The 17,954-nt window shown below is 46.3% G+C and overlaps 1 protein-coding gene across 3 annotated transcripts in view; it reads left to right on the top strand.

Moving 5' to 3' along the window:
• The window catches only part of SLC34A2 (solute carrier family 34 member 2), a 31,791-nt gene extending 19,599 nt beyond the window's left edge, over positions 1-12,192 (top strand). For all 3 annotated transcript variants that reach the window (XM_074349638.1, XM_010963038.3, XM_074349627.1), the window contains 8 exons: positions 992-1,103; positions 3,545-3,740; positions 4,450-4,545; positions 4,972-5,092; positions 6,249-6,416; positions 7,831-7,947; positions 8,034-8,158; positions 9,702-12,192. In XM_074349638.1, the coding sequence (XP_074205739.1) occupies positions 992-1,103; positions 3,545-3,740; positions 4,450-4,545; positions 4,972-5,092; positions 6,249-6,416; positions 7,831-7,947; positions 8,034-8,158; positions 9,702-10,313 (1,547 nt within the window). In that variant the 3' untranslated portion in view covers positions 10,314-12,192. The remainder of the gene's footprint in view (positions 1-991; positions 1,104-3,544; positions 3,741-4,449; positions 4,546-4,971; positions 5,093-6,248; positions 6,417-7,830; positions 7,948-8,033; positions 8,159-9,701) is intronic.
• Positions 12,193-17,954: the final 5,762 nt, after the last annotated feature.

Below are 17,954 nucleotides of genomic sequence, written 5' to 3'. Positions count from 1 at the left end.
ATTGTCTTCCTATCTTGTCCAACTCTGTGTTCTGCTTAGATCCTAGGCAGCCTCCCATTTCCATTCCCATGCGGAGTCTGAAAAGTGGCCTGAAAGTTTGAAGACTCAGTCAGTTCTGAATTCTCCATAACTGCGTCACCCAGTCCAGCAGCCACTAGCTACATGAGGCTCTTTCATTTTATTTAACCGTGAATGCAGCTGCTCGGTTGCACTAGCTGTATTTCAAGGGCTCAGTAGCCACATGTAGCTGGAGGCTGCATCCTGGATTGTGCAAAGGTAGAACATTGCCACCACTGCTCTTCATGCCGAGAATAGAGACACAGAGTCACATCGCAATATTGACTTGGAGGCAACTGAGCCTGGGGAGCTGACATCCCAAACTCGAACTTGCTAGACATTCACTCTAAGTTGGGATAAGACCCTCTGAGGGGGACCAGTTTGAACTGGTGAACTTCCAGCCCAGACCAACATTTTAGCTAAAGTTAACTAGAACTTTTCTGCACCAAATTAGAAAAAGGTTCATTACTTTTCAAATATGTTACTTTCGTATGTTAGAATGTTGTGGCAATAAACTGATTTTGTTAGAAAAAAATTATACTTCTGGAAATTTGCCATCATAAATATATACAAGTCCTTAAACATGATTTCCTGGTCTGCTTTAAGCTAGCCTTGCATCTGTAATAGGGCAGACAGACAAATTTAGAAAGGAATTTTTAAACTGGGGTCCATAGAAGGGCTTCATGGAGCCTGTGAATTCCCTGAAATTAAGTGCTGGAATTTTTTTTTTTTTTTTGGATATATATGTTTATTTCTTTGGTGAGCTGCCCTGTCTTTTATCAGATCCACACAGCAAGGTATAGACCCAAAAGAGTTTAAGAATTACTACTTCAGGGAGTTGCCAGCCTGAATGCCAGCTGGCCTTGGGCCACATCAGGAACATGGCCAGGCTGCCTTCCTAAATTTGCTAACTTAACTCTTTTCCACTCTCCAGTGCTGACTGTGAGGACTGCCATCCCCATTGTCATGGGGGCCAACATTGGGACCTCAATCACCAACACCATCGTGGCTCTCATGCAGGCAGGAGACCGGAATGAGTTCAGAAGGTAGGAGGCTCAGAATCAGCCTTGGTCACCTTCAGGCGGACCAGTGTTGACCTAACTAACCAATGACAGCATGTTTGTTATCCGTGGATCTCTTAGAATGAGCCACAGTGGAGTACAGCTGGGGATTGGGGTCACTTCCTGGTTGATTACACTCAGCTCCCTGATCTGCAGGGCTGGGATGGTAGTGTCTGTCCTCACTGTGTTGTCTAAAGGTGTTAACACCATCATGCAGATAGATGCTCAGCAAGGTGCCTGGCACACAGTCAGGGCTCCCTAAACACAGTCCTTGCTGAAAGCCTGACCTGCTGTGTAGTGTAGTTAAAACAAGGCCACTTAGGATAAGATTTACTATCCTGCTTAGTCAGAAATACTTATAACTTCCTAAAGCTTCCATTTTTGGCCAGTTCAACCCACGCCACTTTTCCTTTGTTCTTCACTCACATGCCAATAAAAGGCAAAATGCATAAGATCTGAAAGTGGGGCGGGGTGCATATAGGCAACGGAAACCCTTTTCTTCCAAAAGGTTAATGTGAAAATTAAGCACATTTTCCAGCCTCTATTCTAAGTGGTGATGGGCTTTTTCTAGACCTTGTTAAAACAGAGAAGCAGTTCTCTGCTGGTCCACATGGCGTGCTCAACTGTGGCCTTGGACAGATGGCGTTAAACAGGCTGGCTGGGGGCTGGCAAACAGCATCCCTCGTCCATGGGTGAACTGGCAGATGTCCTCAGAGCCATTCATTTGCTCTCAGCCATAGCTAAGCTCATTTGGTCTCTGATGTGATGTTCTGAGGATCGAAATAATAACGCATATTACCTGGGGTGTTTGCTAATTTGATTTTCTCAAAAAGCTGAGTAGACTTTTCTGTATTTATTTATGGTGGGGGAGATTAGGTTTTTATTTATTTATTCATTTATTTTAAAAAATTTGAGGGGGAGATCATTAGTTCTATTTATTTTATTTATTATTAGTTTAGTTTTTTAAAAAATTTTTTTTAATTGAGGTAGTGGGAATTGAACCTAGGACCTCATGCATGCTAAGTGTGTGCTCTATCATTTGAGCTATACCCCCTGCCCTTATTTATTTATTTTTATTGGAGGTACTGGGGATTGAAGCCAGGCTTTCATGTACGCTAAGCATGCACTCTGCCACTGAGCTATACCTTTCCCCGTGCCCCATTTTATTAATGTAGAAATATAAAGAGGTTAAGTAACTTCACAGAGGGGCATAGCTGGGACTCAATCCAGGTTTTCTTGTTGGAGATTTTGGATTCTTTTCAATGTTAGACTAATTTTTGCCTCTGGGTGTATAAACATACGATCTATGAAAGAGCCCACACATTGGGAATATAATTGCCCGAGTTCACCCCCTGTTTGGGATATTTAAATAGACTACTTTCAGTATCATCTTTGGAGATGTGACCCATTCTTTCCTGGTTAATTCTGTCCTAGATAGATTCCTAGAACAATAATTACTGTATCAGACACCTATAAGGCTTGTTACACATTTTGCTAAACTACTAAGAAATGTTTGTATCACTTTACATCAGCACCGAATGAAAATGTCCTAAAGCACCCTCTCCAGGAAGAATAAGTTAACTTTGTAAAATATCAGTTAATAGGGCAGGTGACAATTTGTACTTGCAGCTAAATAAATGGCAAATGCCTTTTATTCCTAGTGAGGTAAAGCATTTCCCCCTACGTGTTTAACGGCTTCTGTCCTTTCACGTCCCATGTCCTGTTTGGTTTTCGATATTTTCTGACATGCAGATGTTTTTTAAAGGAGCATTCTTTGAGGGGAAAAAAATGTATCTTAATCTGGAGCTAGATAAGGTGGATTTCAGGGGGCCTCTGTGAGTCTTCTCAGATAGATGCAGAGTGTGATCTATATTAGCTTTGTTTCCTGTGAAGACTGTTCAAATGTTTGATTAAAGTCTCAAGCTCCTAAAGAATTCAATTGTGTAGAAGGCTTTGATGGTCACCTTCATACCGGCCCCCACCTTTCCGAAAGGAAGGTTGTCTTCAGAATGCACAATTCGAAAGCGGTCCTGATGAAGTTTTTTCAAATAGGGCTTGCTGAGCTAATTATTGCAGCCAGAACACATCTAGTTCCCTTTTCTCCCAAGCAGAATGGACAGAGTTCTGTCTGATCTGGTGGAAAAGGCCGCTCTGCCAGGCAGTGAGAGATGAGGGTCCTGGGCCCAGCGCTCTTGCAGTGGTCTTCCATTCCTCTATGCCTGCTGGCCCTCAGTTTCCTCATCTGTCGGCTGGGGATATGACAGATTTGGGGACTGCTGTGAGAACAAAACTAAGTGAGATTGCACACATGCAGGCAGATAGGTGACAACTGGCAGATGATACAAGTGATGACCTGCCTGGACGGATGCCCACGTGCTGCTTGACTAAGCTGGTGGTCGGCTTGGGGTGGGGCTCCCGTCTTGCAGGGCCTTTGCTGGGGCCACAATCCATGACTTCTTCAACTGGCTCTCCGTACTGGTGCTCTTGCCTCTGGAGGCTGCCAGCTCTTACCTAGAGAGGCTGACCAACCTGGTGGTGGACTCCTTCCACTTCAAGAGCGGAGAGGATGCCCCGGAACTTCTGAAAGTGATCACAGATCCCTTCACGAAGCTCATCATCCAGGTAACCTGGCTTCCTTCAGAGAAGGAAAAACACTCACCCCTTTCCCTTCTCCCTGTCCTACTCAGCCGGGGAGAGATGGAAGAGATGGACAAGGGTCAGAACTTCAAGGACACCCGATCCAATAGAATAATTGGCTTCAACCTGTGTAACATCTTTATTGGGGTGGGGGTGGGAAGTGCTTCTGAGACTCCGGGACTCTCCATGGACACTTGGGCACTTTGTCCCCACTACTGGCCTCAGTACCCGTGGGCTCACTGGCACAGTAGTTCTCCACTCCTCGCCAAAGAGGGAGAGGTTACTGCCTTTCCTTCCATCTCACCGCACTACTCACTAGGATATGTCCGAATTATTGAGATAAATGAAAGAAGGCTTTGTGGACGTTGCCTTGGGGAGAAGGGGCCAGCTTGGACCTTGCCCTTTCACTCTTACCTTCTGTTTTTTTCTGTCACTCAGTCATCCAGTAAGTATCTACCACCTGCTTCCTAGATACTGGTCCATTGTTCATACAATTATTCATTTATTAAGCCCCCGCTAACATCCAGGTGCTGTGCTCCACCCTGAGAGTGCAGATAGAGTGAGTCCCAACTCACCACTGCAGGGGCTCACAATCCGGTTCACATCCTCAGAGCCCCTCTTAACAGCTTAACGTGTCCGTCCCACCTCAGTCCTGAGGACGTGCTGACTCTCTTCTGTCAATTGCCTTCCTCAGCTGGATAAAGATGTTATCAACCAAATTGCGATGAATGATGAAACAGCTAAAAACAAGAGTCTGATCAAGATTTGGTGCAAGACTTTTACCAACGTGGTAAGTTTCTAAGAGTATTGCTGGGTAGGTAAACTCCTGTGTCTATTCTTGATAAAGAAAAACCTTTCATTGAAACTGGGCAAATAAAAGGTAAGGGAAAAGAAAAACTGGGGACTCCTGAAAAATCAAAACTAGCCAGTGAGAATCCTTAAGTCCTTGAATGCTGGATGGACAGATGTTATGCAGTAGGACAGACAGACGCAGCCCACATCGTGAGCACATCGTTCCTGGCTTATTTTCATGTCTCTTGGCTTATCTCTGGTGCCTCCTTGTTTCCATTTATGGAGGGACCTAAGGAAACAGTGCATCATGCTTATAGATGCACAAATGGGTGTGCCTCCCCCCACACCCCCACATTGCCCACCACTCCCCGCTGGAAGTGTGTGTTGAGGACTATACATAGCATTTCTCATGTTTGCCATCCAGACTGAGAGGAATGTCACTGTCCCCTCACCTGAGAACTGCACCTCCCCTTCCCTCTGTTGGACGGATGGTTTGTACACCTGGACCATCAAGAATGTGACCTACCAGGAGAACATCGCCAAGTGTGAGTGAGACTCACAGAGCATCAGCCCCCGGGAAGGGCTGTCTGGGGTGATGACGGTTATTTCTTATCCATGTGGAGCCCCAGTAAGTGAAGGAAATAAGGGCAGTAAGACTCACTGAGCATGATTCTATACCAGCCAGTGAGTTGTGTATTTTCACAGCAGGGGAAACTAAGGCTTAGGGACAGGGGACAGGCCTAAGGTCCTGCTGTGAGGGGCAGAACTAGGACTTGAAGCTCAGTTCCCCAGCAATGTCAGAAGGATTCAGAACTCTTCGACAGATTCCAGAGTTCTCCCTCCATGGGCTTTGGCATCTCTTTGGCAGTAACTCCAGGGAGATGACAGCCAGATTTGAAGGAGATGTGGGGCACACACAGAACAGTTCCATTCACCTTTGAGTCATGAGTCCCTACTGTACAGCCAGCTCTGTCCAAGGCACTAGCGCTACAGCACTAAACCAAGCAGTGGGCCTACATGATGCTCCAGTAATTTTATAAGCTATATTGTTGCCCCTGGAATTTTTTATGGGCCAGACATTAGTTCTTCTAATTATTCCTTACATGCTCATTTGCATATCTCTGCTTCTCCTTTTCTCCATGCACACCCCCTCCTCAGAATTAATCCTGAGCCATATCCAGTTGGGGTTTATCTCACAGAATCAAGTGAACTTATCACCTCCCATGTTCTAAGAGCTATACATCCATTGATACAACCATGTTTTTCTGGAATTATTATAGGAACACACAGGGTTTTGTTTTGTTTTGTTTTAAAGGAGTTTTTCAATTAGCAATAGCTCCCACTTGCCCATCCTACCTCACCTTGCTCTTCAAACACTTTGTTGTAGGTATCTTCAGTAGCATGAGTAAAACACAGGATGGGATGTAGAGGTAGAAGGATGGGGCGGGAGGCCTGGGTTTGCCCCTGGATTTTATTTCATCTTCATGATGATGAGATTCATTGGCCAGAACAAAGCCTCAGGGCTATACTTTGCTGCAAAGGAAGCTGGGATGTGTGGTCTCTACTCTGGGCTGTCATGCGTCAAGCTGACAACCAAGATTCTGTTCCTATGAGACAGAAAGATGTTGGGGAATAAATAACGATCTGTGGCTGTCAGGGGCTCCATGCCCTCCTAAGCAGGGCTTTCCATGTTGTCTTCAGGCAAGCACATCTTCGTGAATTTCAGCCTTCCAGATGTTGCCGTGGGCGTCATCCTGCTGGTAGTGTCCCTGCTAGTCCTCTGCAGCTGCCTGATCCTAATTGTCAAGCTCCTGGGCTCCGTGCTCAGGGGACAGGTAGCTGTTATCATCAAGAAGACCATCAACACAGGTGAGCACACTGCCCCTCATTCCAGACTTTCTAGGGGATGGCATCACTGTGTCCCCCCGACTCAAGGGAGGGCTCTGCGTGGAGTTTCTTTCTTGGATCTGATACGTTGCTGAAATTAGGATGCCGTTCACCCTTGAAATCTTTCTCGGTGTCGTGGGTGGGGCCCGGGAAGCAGGCACAAACTTTCATCACTTGTTTGCAAGGTCCAGTGAAAGAGCCAGCAGAGCTGGCTCAAATCCAGAGAGCTATGAGACAGGCCTTCCTTCCTGGCAGGTGCCTTATTTGCCCAGGACTCTACTGGGTCTGTCAGGATCCCTGTGGAAAAGGCTGATGAAGTTCACCCTGGTCCCTACTTCCCTCCATCTCTTGGGAAGAAAACAGGGTACTGAATAAATGCATCACTGAGGCAACCAGTGAGGCTCCATTGGCCAAGAGGGGCTCCTGCTGAGTATGGCACCCTGGCCAATGTGAGTGTCCCCGTGAAACCTCATGAAGTGGGGCTGAAGAAGTCTACCTCCCAGGGAAGTCATGAGGACGAGCTGAGGGGCTCTATTCATGCAGACTACACAGGGCCTGATCCTCTGCTGATGTGGCCGAGGGCGGGGTCTGTAGGGCTTCCATGCTGCCTCATCTTTCTCCAGTGCCCCTTCAGGTGGAAACAAAGGTGGAGGGTATGCAGTGCTGGGAGACCAGGACAGCAGGAAAGACAGAGGTTCTGAGTGCTCCAAGTGCTTTGTGGGAGGAAGGTTGTTCCTTAGGTGATGTCTTAGTCGGTTCAGCTGCTGTAACATTCTCATAGCTTAAACAGCAGAAATCTATTTCTCCCAGTCCTGGAGACTGGGAGGGCCAAGGTCAAGGCACCAGCACGACTGGGTTCTGATGAGGCACCCACTTCCTGGTTTACAGATGGCCACCTTCTCACTGCCCTCACATAGAGGAGGGAGTGGAGAGGAAGCAAGCTCTTTCTTCTGCGAAAGCACTAATCCACTCATCAAGACTCCAGCCTCATGGCCTAATTACCACCCAAAGGCCTCATGTCCTAATATAATCACATTGGGGGTTAGTTTCAACACATGAATTTAGCCTGGGGCAGGGGGGAGGCGGGGAGGTATGTGGACACAAACATTCCATCTGTAACAGATGGGAGATGGGTTCAGCATTCAGACCTCCAGTGAACGTGTTTTTGTCTTCATAACGTATACCCACATCCTTGGTTCCACCATCTGAATATGCAAGGTGAAAGGATGCTGATAATCCAATTTACAGTTTCAGACCTCAGTGTGGTGGGGAGGCTTTTATACAACCTGTCCCCCTGGCCAGCCATGCCCCCTGGGTCCTACAGAGGTACCAGCTGGGCCTCCAGCCCATGCCTTCCCCAGGACTGTGACACATCTTTTTATCCTCTGTCTTCCAGATTTCCCTTTCCCCTTTGCCTGGTTGACTGGCTACCTGGCCATCCTCGTGGGGGCAGGCATGACCTTCATCGTTCAGAGTAGCTCCGTGTTCACATCTGCTATGACCCCGCTGATCGGTGAGTTTCTCTCTCTGGCCACCATTACCATCTCCTGTCATCTTCTGGGGCTGATGCTATGGGCTTTGTATTTTCACTCTCCCTAGGTATTGGTGTGATATCCATTGAGAGGGTATATCCACTCACACTGGGCGCCAACCTCGGCACCACCACCACAGCCATCCTGGCCGCCTTAGCCAGCCCCGGCAGTACTTTGAGGAGCTCAATCCAGGTCAGGAAATAACTGCATGGGGCAGGGGCTCTGTGGGTGGAATCCAACCCCATCTGTGGTCTTGCAAGCAAATGGTTTCTAACCAAGAAACCAAGCCGTGCTTTTCTCTGTTATGTCCAAAACTGTGATGTGGAGAAGTCACAGGGAGACAGATTTGAGACAAAAGTCAAAGGCATCTACTTCTTAGAGTGGTAGTCAGACTTCCATCACCAGCAGTTGTTTAAACAAAGGTGGGGGTGACCATTTTGATAGAAGTGACAAAGGTATTCAGGAAGCATAGACACCACTTCCCATCTCCTTGCCCTTCTCTTGGTGAACTCTGCCTGGACATTGGGAGGTCATGTGTGTCCTAGGCCTGGCATTGAGAAGAATCAGGGGAACCTGCTATGCCTGGAACAACTCGGTCACCTTGCGCAAGATGACCTTTAGCATTTGAATCATTGTCCCACCATTTACACACTAAGCAACCTTAAACAGATGACCTAACCTTTGAGCATCAATTCCCTTATCTGAAAAATGGGAACCATAATCCTCATCTCAGGATTATTATAAATGAGGCACTGTCTAAAGCCATGCTGTCAATAGAAATATAAAATGAGTATAGAATATATGAGCCACTCATGAAATTTGAAATTTTTTAGTGGGCACATATTTAAAAAGTAAAAAGGAACAGGGAGATTAATTTAAATAATGTACTTGATTTAACCCATTATCATTACAACATGTAACTGATCTAAAAAAGAATGATATTTTATATTCCTTTTCGGACTAAGTCTTTGAAATCCAGTGTGTATTTTGCACTTATGCCACACCTGAATGGACAGTGGCTCATGTATCAAGACAGGGCTGGTCCAGCGCCCCCAGTGTGTTGCTCGGCACCTGGTGGGCACACATGGCCAAGTGAAAGTGTGTGGCCTCTGGAGCCAGGCTACCTGGCTTTGAATCCCATCTATCACCTCCCACCTGTGTGATGCTAGGAAAATTGCTTAACCTCGTGGTGCCTCAATTTCCTCCTATGTCAAATGGGGATAACGCTGCCACCTCATAGGATATTTTTTGACGATTGAAGTAATCCACATAAAGTGCTTGGAATACTTGCCTCGCACAGAGTAAACGCTCTACACACAGCAGCTGCTGCTGCTGTTATTTGTTATTAACTGTGACCATCCTTACCCTTCTCTCTCCCCTCTCTAGAATAGGGCCACTGAGCCAAGAAAGCCAGCTATCATGCAAGCCTTTCCTTCTTCCCCACTAGCTCTTAACTGCTCAGCTGGAAGCAGTGGGGTCAAGGCACTGGGTGGCAAGTTCATTGCTGGATTTGGCCTAAAGGACTTCAGACCCTGATGACTGAGCTGTGATTCAGCCGGTCACCTCCCTTGCCGTCCCTCTCATGCCCTCCAAACACATAGTAGGTAACACAGCTCCTGCTCTGGGCTGAGCTGTGAAAGCAAGGAAGACCTATGATTCTGCTACTAGATGACCCTCTCTGCGCCCCGACTCCCGAGCAGCAGACCCATTCACCCGTCAACCTTTTGTGTTTCAGATTGCCCTGTGCCACTTTTTCTTCAACATCTCAGGAATCTTGCTGTGGTACCCAATCCCGTTCACCCGCCTGCCCATCCGCCTGGCCAAGGGGCTGGGCAGCATCTCCGCTAAGTACCGCTGGTTTGCCATCGTCTACCTGATCATCTTATTCTTCCTGGTCCCGCTGTTAGTGTTTGGCCTCTCACTGGCTGGCTGGCCAGTGCTGGTGGGCGTGGGGGTGCCCATCATCTTCGTGATCTTGCTGGTGCTGTTCATCAGGCTCCTGCAGTCCCGCTGCCCGCGCGCCCTGCCCCGGAAGCTCCAGAACTGGGACTTCCTGCCCTTGTGGATGCACTCGCTGAAGCCCTGGGACAGGGTGATCTCCAAGCTCACCAGCTGCTGTCAGCAGCGCTGCTGCTGCTGCTGCGGCGTGTGCTGCCGCGTCTGCTGTCAGCTGTGTGGCTGCCCCAACTGCTGCCGCTGCAGCGGGTGCTGCAAGGACCTGGAGGAGGTGCAGGATGTCCCCGTTAAGTCCCCCCAGGCTTTTGATAACATGGCCATGGACAAAGAGGCCCAGGACGGGGTCCCCAAGTCCATGGTGGATACAAAGATCACCATCACAGCCTTGTAGGGCGGGGCTGCCTGGAGGCGGGAAGAGGGTCCCACAGCCCACGCACTCATCCTCCTTCCTGGTTCTGCATGCCTTCCTCCAACTCCACCTCCATGGGGATTTGTTCCCCATCGAGAAATGACATCCGTCCTCACTCGCATTCCCTTAGCCCAGTGTATCAGCCTACACGTAGTTCCATCTCAGCCCTGCGCTCCCGCTCCCTGGGTCTTCCATACCCAGGATGGCGCAGAAACACACTGGGGAAACCTGGCCAGAGAGATGATTACAGCCACCCCTGCACACAGCCGGGCTGGTCACTGGGACTTTTTTTTTTTCATACTCAAGCCATCCTCTTCCAAAGGAAAAGCCCCAAGGAAGGAATTTATGGAAGGTTCTCAAAGGCCCATAAATACAGATACTTTTTCTTTATCCTGATACAGCTCAGGCTTCTGACAGCTTCAGACCAATGACAGGCTTTAATAACCAAGAGCGGCTGCTCCCGGGCGTGCTTGCCCCACAGCAGCCCAGTTCAGGGGAAACTGTGTAACTGTTTGGGGACTTGGAGGAGCCTTTGCCGCTTCATGTTGCAGAGCAACGCTCCCCAAATCCCCTGTCAGGGTTTTCTCACCTGGGCAGGGATGGCCAGTCCAAGCCATTTATCTGCTGTGCCCTCTGAGTTTCCAAGATGGGAGCCACATCTGAGCTGCAGAGAGGGGTTCAGAAAGGTGCGGCTCAGTCTTCCTAAAGAGAGAGTGGTCCTGCCTGTGAGCTGGCAGATGGAAGAAGAGAGTGAGGGAGCGGTGAACATCTGGGGGAGATGGTTAATCTGGCTAATTTAGAACCAAATTGGCTGACATTTTGGCTAAAGCCTAGTGCTACTCTCTTGTTCAGATAAAAATCATCTCAGCCGAGTCTTTTGGAATAAGATATGCAGGTTCTCCGAGTCCCCTCCACTGTGCCACCTTGAATCCTAGGAGGTGCGTAAACATGGAACAGTTCTACACCTCTCTGCCGCATCGCTCCCTGTGCAGGATGACAGACTGGGTCAGCTTTTGGTGATCAGCTTCTGTCCATACACCCACCCATCTGTCCCTCCAAGCCAGAACCCGTTTTTCAAACATTCTCCCATATCCCCATAGACGAACTTTGATTTTCTGTCCTCTCACCATGCCTGCAAAGCTCAAAACTTTTCACGTGGGAAAAATCAAGGGCAGAAATCAGGGCATGACTATAGACTGCTCACAGAACCACAGAATCATCAGGTGGCAGTGGGGACTGTGTGTGTCTGTGGGTCCAAGGAGTGTGCCCCTTGTCCCAGATGCCTTCTCTGTGCCTTCTAGAGCCCCCCCGTTGTATTTATACCTCCTCTTTCCATTGCTCCTTACCCTCAGTTCTCCCGGAGAGTTTCAGCTGAGTCTGGGAAAAGGTGTCAGTGCAGTTGTGTGCCAAGACCCTGCTCTCCCCTCTCCCCACCCTCGCTTCTCCATCCTTTTCACAGGTTGGGGTACCAAACTGAGCCTCTCCTGATCTTCCTTGTATAGATATCGATTCCCAACCAGAGCCATTAATACTATATATTTATACTCATGCAACTGTACAGCATTTTTCATAAGTTATGTAGTAAATAGTACTGTGATTTGTGTTATGAAGTGCTCTCATTTGGAGACAAGGCTGGGTTCTACTAACACCACCTTTGTATATTTTGTAATTCTGCTTTTTAAATATGCTTCTCCAGCCACACCCATGCCATACACCCTGTAAATATGTAAGTTAAGCCTGGTCAGGGCTGTGGCCCTCTTTATACTCTGATTTTAAAAAATTGAATCCTTGTACCTGCATTGATTGTATTTTTTTACTGGTTGTGGGACCTGAGAAATAAACAAGATAATCAAATCCAAAAGGATTGGTTTGCTTTCAGTTACAGGGAAATACAGGCCTCCTGGATCTATTTTCTAAAAATTTCAGGGCTTTTCCCTCACTGAACGTCACTACTCACCAACAGCTCCAGCTGCAGGATTTGTGGGACCCCTCATTCAAAGAGTGGGGAAAGTGCCCATTAGAGGCCCTAAGGGTATCAAGATTTCCTTTCTTCCACTGTCTCTCTCGACTCATCTTTTAAAAAAATTGCTATTTAATGCCGTTCTAAGTTGAAAATTTTACATTTAAATCATTAGTGTGAATTTTAAGGTTCTCTTTGTATTGTGTGATGCCAGCTTTAAATGCAAGCAAGAGCTTTTTAAGTGAAATGCAGTGTTCCCGGAATTACACAACTCACATTTTGTAGCTCATAAACATATTTCGTTCCTACCAGAACCGCCGGGACACTGCACAAAACTGACTCAACTGTTTTCGTTTCTTGATGTGTGCACACTCTACAGATGCTCCCTACCTCGCTGGTGAGTAAGGAAGCAATGAAAGGGAGAAGAACCACAGGCCGCCCTTATCTTCTGTGTCACTTCCAGCCGTGAGTGGGTTGCTAATGCAGGGAAGTAACACGAGTGACAAAGGATATGATAGGGTTTCTCAGTCATCTCTTTTGTTGTATTTGAAGAAAATTCTGGCGTGAACGGAAAGCATGGCTTCTTGGGGTGATCAGTGGCCCCGCTCAATCAGCTGGAGACATAACACACTTGCCCTTGCTGCACCCTCACTCATCGTGGGTCTACTGGAGTTCCGTACTCATGGCGCCTGGCCAATGCCAGCTGTGAATGGGGCGGCAAAGAACCGCGGCCACACCTATGACCGTTTGCCTCTGTTCACACCCATGCTCTGTTGTCCCTTTGGAACTAACTTACAAAACTGGAAGTTAAAAGATAAAATTAGGTCATTTGCAGCAACATGGATGGACCAGGAGATTGTCATACTAAGTGGAGCAAGCCAGAAAGAAAGAAAAATACCAAAGGATATCACTTCTATATGGAATCTAAGAAAATGACACAAATGAACTTACTTACAAAATAAAAACAGACTCACAGACATAGAAAACAAACTATGGTTACTCGGTGAGGAAGCAAGGGTTGGGTGGAGAGATAAAGTGGGAGTTCAGGATTTGTAGACAATAGCTACTATACATAAAATAAACAAAGTGCTACTGTAGAGCACAGGGAACTATATTCAGTGCCTTGTAATGGCCTATAATGAAAAAGAATATGAAAAGGAACATATAGATGTATAACTGAATCACTATGCTGTACAGCAGAAATTAATATAACGTTGTAAACTGACTATATTTCAAATTTTTTTTTGATGGGGGTAGGCAATTAGGTTTATTTTTACTTATTTTTTAATGGAGGTACTGGGGATTGAACCCAGGCCCTAATGCATGCTAAGTATGCACTTTACCACTGAGCCAAATCCTTTTCCCTTATACTTCAGTTTTTTAAAAAGATGAAATTATGAAGAATTGCAGGACCCTGACAGCGTTTCAGCCAAGAATGAGGCCCTTCTGGGCATTGGGGTCCTATATGACTGCATGCTCAAGCAGCTGGCCCTGCCCACCACCCCATACCAATCAAAGTGTTAAAGAAGAGTTGATTTAAACTAAGAAATGTGTGCAAGGGGACTATAAATTGGTAGCGACTCTCTGCGGCAGCCGAAGCATGTACAGAGGGCTAGGTCAGCACCGTAGAATGATGTTCACTTGGGGACTGGGATCATTTTGGAGGGTTGGGATCCATTCCTGGCTGTGTCATTTACTAGCAAACCTATTAGCCTTTCTCAATATCAATTTCCTTATATGGAATATGGGACTTGACACTTGGCTTCCTGTGGTTATTAAAACAAGGTAATGTACGTAAATGTTTAGCCAGGGGGTGGTTTTCTCTAAGTGCCTGGCATACAGTTATGCATCACAATATAGGGGACCAACATGCATGGAAGTTGTATAAGATACACGCTTGTTTGAATTTTTCTTTCCCTGAGTATTTCCAAAGTGAAATGTCAAGTCAGGAAAGCTGCTATCAACCAAAGCCACCGAGGCCAGAACTGACTTTGAATTCTTTATTAGGATGAGTTGAACTAGTGTCACCTGACTCATCTCCAGCTGGACCTAGGGTCAGTCAGAGGACAGGGCTAAGAGGCAGGCAGGGACAGGATGCCTTAGCATTTAGGAAACAAACTCTTGTCTTCTACGAATGACTCGCTTTCTGCTCCCAATCAAGGAAGTGGTAGTGGCATTGTTTTACAAGGATTTTTATGGTATTTTTTTAATCAAGCTTAAAAATGCAATAGTCCTAGAGAGTTTACAGCCGTCGACATTGTCTTTTGCCCTATCCCTCCACGTGTCTTGTCTGGTCCTCCAGAAGCAACCCTTTCCGATTCTTTTAGTGTTTCCGGAATATTGCTCCATAATCATCATATGATTATAATGGCTTTTTCTTAATGTATCTATTCACCTGTTTTTCAGTAGATGAGGTTTAGCTTTCACACAGTCTGCCCACTGATGCCCATTTTCCAAACCAGTAGTCAATATTTATATTATTGTGATTATATGATTATGATTAAACTAAATAGAACTAAATAGTAGACCAACACTATTTTCGTTCTGGAGTTATTTATATCTATGCTGTCAGATCTGTAAATATTTTTTCTTTATTGCTCCAAAGTGTCTGATAAACTTTTGGTTTCCTTCTTTTTCTTTCTTTCTTTTTTTTTTTAAACTCTTATCTTCTTGACTCAGTATGGAATAGTGGTTCTGTGTGCCTTTCAAGCAACTGTTATCATAGGCTTTGCCACTCTCCTAGGATGGATACCCTGTTTTCTTGAGTTTATGTTTTATTTATTTACTGTCTAATGTGCTTGGATTACCCAAAACAGGGTAAACATTTTGAGTCCATGCATATATGAGAATTTATTTTGTCCTCACAGCCCAAAAAATCCATCCCAAATTGCTGACCTACATTGTGAGCAAATAAAATGGTGGTTGTTTTTAAGGCATTAAGTTTTGGGGTTGTTTGTCACACAGCACTATATAACTGATACAGAACCCACCCTTCCAAAGTGTAGACTTTTTCTTAAGTCCACTGTTCTTCCTGCACCTCATTTTCAACCACCTGTCCTTCTTATCATGGCTCCTTTGGTTTAATTCCTTCAGAGAAAAAAATTTCTCCTATCTCCTTCCTGGTGTGGTAGAGCAAACCAGGGGTGGATTATTTAATTATTAGCTTCAACTTAATGTTATTGATGTGTTGTATTAGAATAAATCATCCTCCTTGGGTACAGGCTACCATAAGCCTGTGAATAAATGGGCTAAGTTATGCTGCCATAATATAAAATTGTGCTTCTTCATTTGGCTCAGGTGAATTACATAGATGGAGTGTTAGTGCTGAGATTTTAGCTTCACAGTCTTCAGTGGAGTCGTAGAAGTCAGTAAATAACCTCTCTTTCAGATGTTACTTGGAAGCAATTGAAAAATAAGACAGAAGATAGAATCATGGAGATGAAAATATCCATGTCTTTACTATGGAAGCTGATTGCAAGACGTGACTCTCAGCTCTGCAAAGGAGGAAAAAGCTTGCTAACATGCCACCCTTGAATTAAACCCATTTATTCACTCGGTCACAGGCAGATGTGAATGGCACAGGTGTCCCCTATGGGGGCAGACCTGCCCTGAGGTTACAGGCAAATGGGACCCTGTGGGTTCTAAAACTGAGCATGGGACCCTGTGGGTTCTAAAGCTGAGCATGTTCTGTTTCTTCTCCCAGACTCACCAGTAAGTTCAGTGGGAGGCCCATACTGTGCCTGCGTGGAGGTTCCAGGGCAGATCTAGGTTCCCTTCGAACACTCTAGTTGGGGTTGGAGAGCCACCAGCTACAACTAACAGCAGCTGAGGCCCCTAGAGAGGTATCTCTGTGCATCAGTTCATTGTCATTGGAGCCTGAAGAGTTACTTATCTCTGCTCAGTGAAGCGGATTCAGAGAACTTAGCTGATGGTCCCAACTGATGGATTCCACACTTACATGTGGAATATAAAAAATAAAACAAACTAGTGACTATAACAACAAAAAAAACAATCACAGATATAGAAAACAAATTAGTGGTTACCAGTGGGGAGAGGGAAGCAGGGAGGGTCATAATATGGGTAGGGTATTGATTGAAAGGCTGCAAACTACTATGTATAAAATCAATAAGCTGCAAGGATGTATTGTTCAGTACAAGGAATCTAGCCAATATTTTATAACTATAAGTGGGGTATCATCTTTAAAAATTGTGAATCACTATGTTGTACACCTGAAACTTATATAATAAATTATATATACTTCAATTATATAAAGGCCAATCAGATATACTTCAATTAAATACAATTCACACTCAAATACATTTTTTTTAAAAGATGGTGGGATTTGAATTCAAAGCCCAAGATTCTGTCCACTGAACCATGCGCCTTGCCACTCAGTAGTCCAAGGTTACACGCACCGGAGTTGAAGTGCAAGGCGTTCTGGGGGGAAGAAGTTTAGGGAGAGCAGGTGGAAGAGTCCAGGGGTAAGAAATACAGGGCACGGGACTCAAGCCTTACCGGGTGTGATAAACACATACTGACACTCACCAGTTCCTATCTCAAACCCCCAGGGCCAGCTCCCTTGTCCTCACAGGCGCCCTGATCCTTGAGTGAAGTATGTGTGAGGCACATCGTGAGTTGAGGTAGCAAGTCACTCCCCAGATGCCCAGGGCTGAGGCAAAGGGGAAATGTTTTCTCACCACACGCCACCTCAGAAACAGACAAAAGACTTGAGACTGGCTGGTGGAGGGAGGAAGGCCTTCCTTTTCTTCCCCCTGGAGTTTCAGTCCTGAGTAGCCAATGGAGAAGCTTCGCTCAGGGGATGCTTACATCCCTGGCCCTGGTGATACCCCTGGCCCTCACCGTTCTAAAAACAGAGACGGGATCTTGTTCCTTCTTTGATCTTCCTATCACCCTCATGTTTGCTCCCCAAGAAAAATGGGAGAGGAAGGCATTAAAAATTTAGATGTGGTAGAGGGAAGAAATTATCCAGAGATCTTTTTGAGATAGAGCAGGAAGTGAGGGTAGAAGCAGGCCAAGTGGTTGGTGGCCTGGGCAGAGGCTGGGGAAGGTTGGCTGTGACCATTAACTCCTGGTTCCCACCCCCTCACACGTTTCTGTCTGGCCGGCAGCCCCCATGTTTCCTCCCTCAGGCCTAGTGAGGCGGCTTCAGTGGAACCACTGAAGAGCGAGGTAGGAGGGTCCTGCAACTGGGTCTGAGAAGAAGTGGCTGGTGGCAGCAGAGAAAACGCTGTGTCTGAGAAGAAGTGCAGTCCACTCTGCCAGCCAGGTGATGTTCAAAATGTCTCACTCACATAGCGCTGGCTAGGAGCCAAGCTGGTGCTGTCAACCAGAGTGGCAGTTCTTGCTCATGTCGCCTCTCCATGTGGTTTGGATTTCACATAGTATGGTGACCAGCTCGAAAAGGGAAATATGCCAAGAGTGGGAAGGAAGACACAAAAGATCTCTTAAGGTCCAGCTTTAGAAGTTAGTAGAGCATCGGTTCTGCCACATTCTGTTGCTCAAAGCAAGGCTAGTCCCAATTCAAGGGGAGAGGAATAGATTTCACCATTCCATAGGAAGAATGTCGAAGCCATCTTTAATCCACCACATTGGATTTGTGATTTAAGCGATCCTAAGACTTTTTTTAACCTAACAGGGATTAC

This window comes from Camelus bactrianus, chromosome 2 (assembly GCF_048773025.1).
Source record: "Camelus bactrianus isolate YW-2024 breed Bactrian camel chromosome 2, ASM4877302v1, whole genome shotgun sequence".
Classification (NCBI taxonomy): domain Eukaryota; kingdom Metazoa; phylum Chordata; class Mammalia; order Artiodactyla; family Camelidae; genus Camelus; species Camelus bactrianus.
The sequence above is the reverse complement of the archived record's forward strand: the minus strand, read 5'-3'. Positions and strand labels throughout refer to the sequence as shown.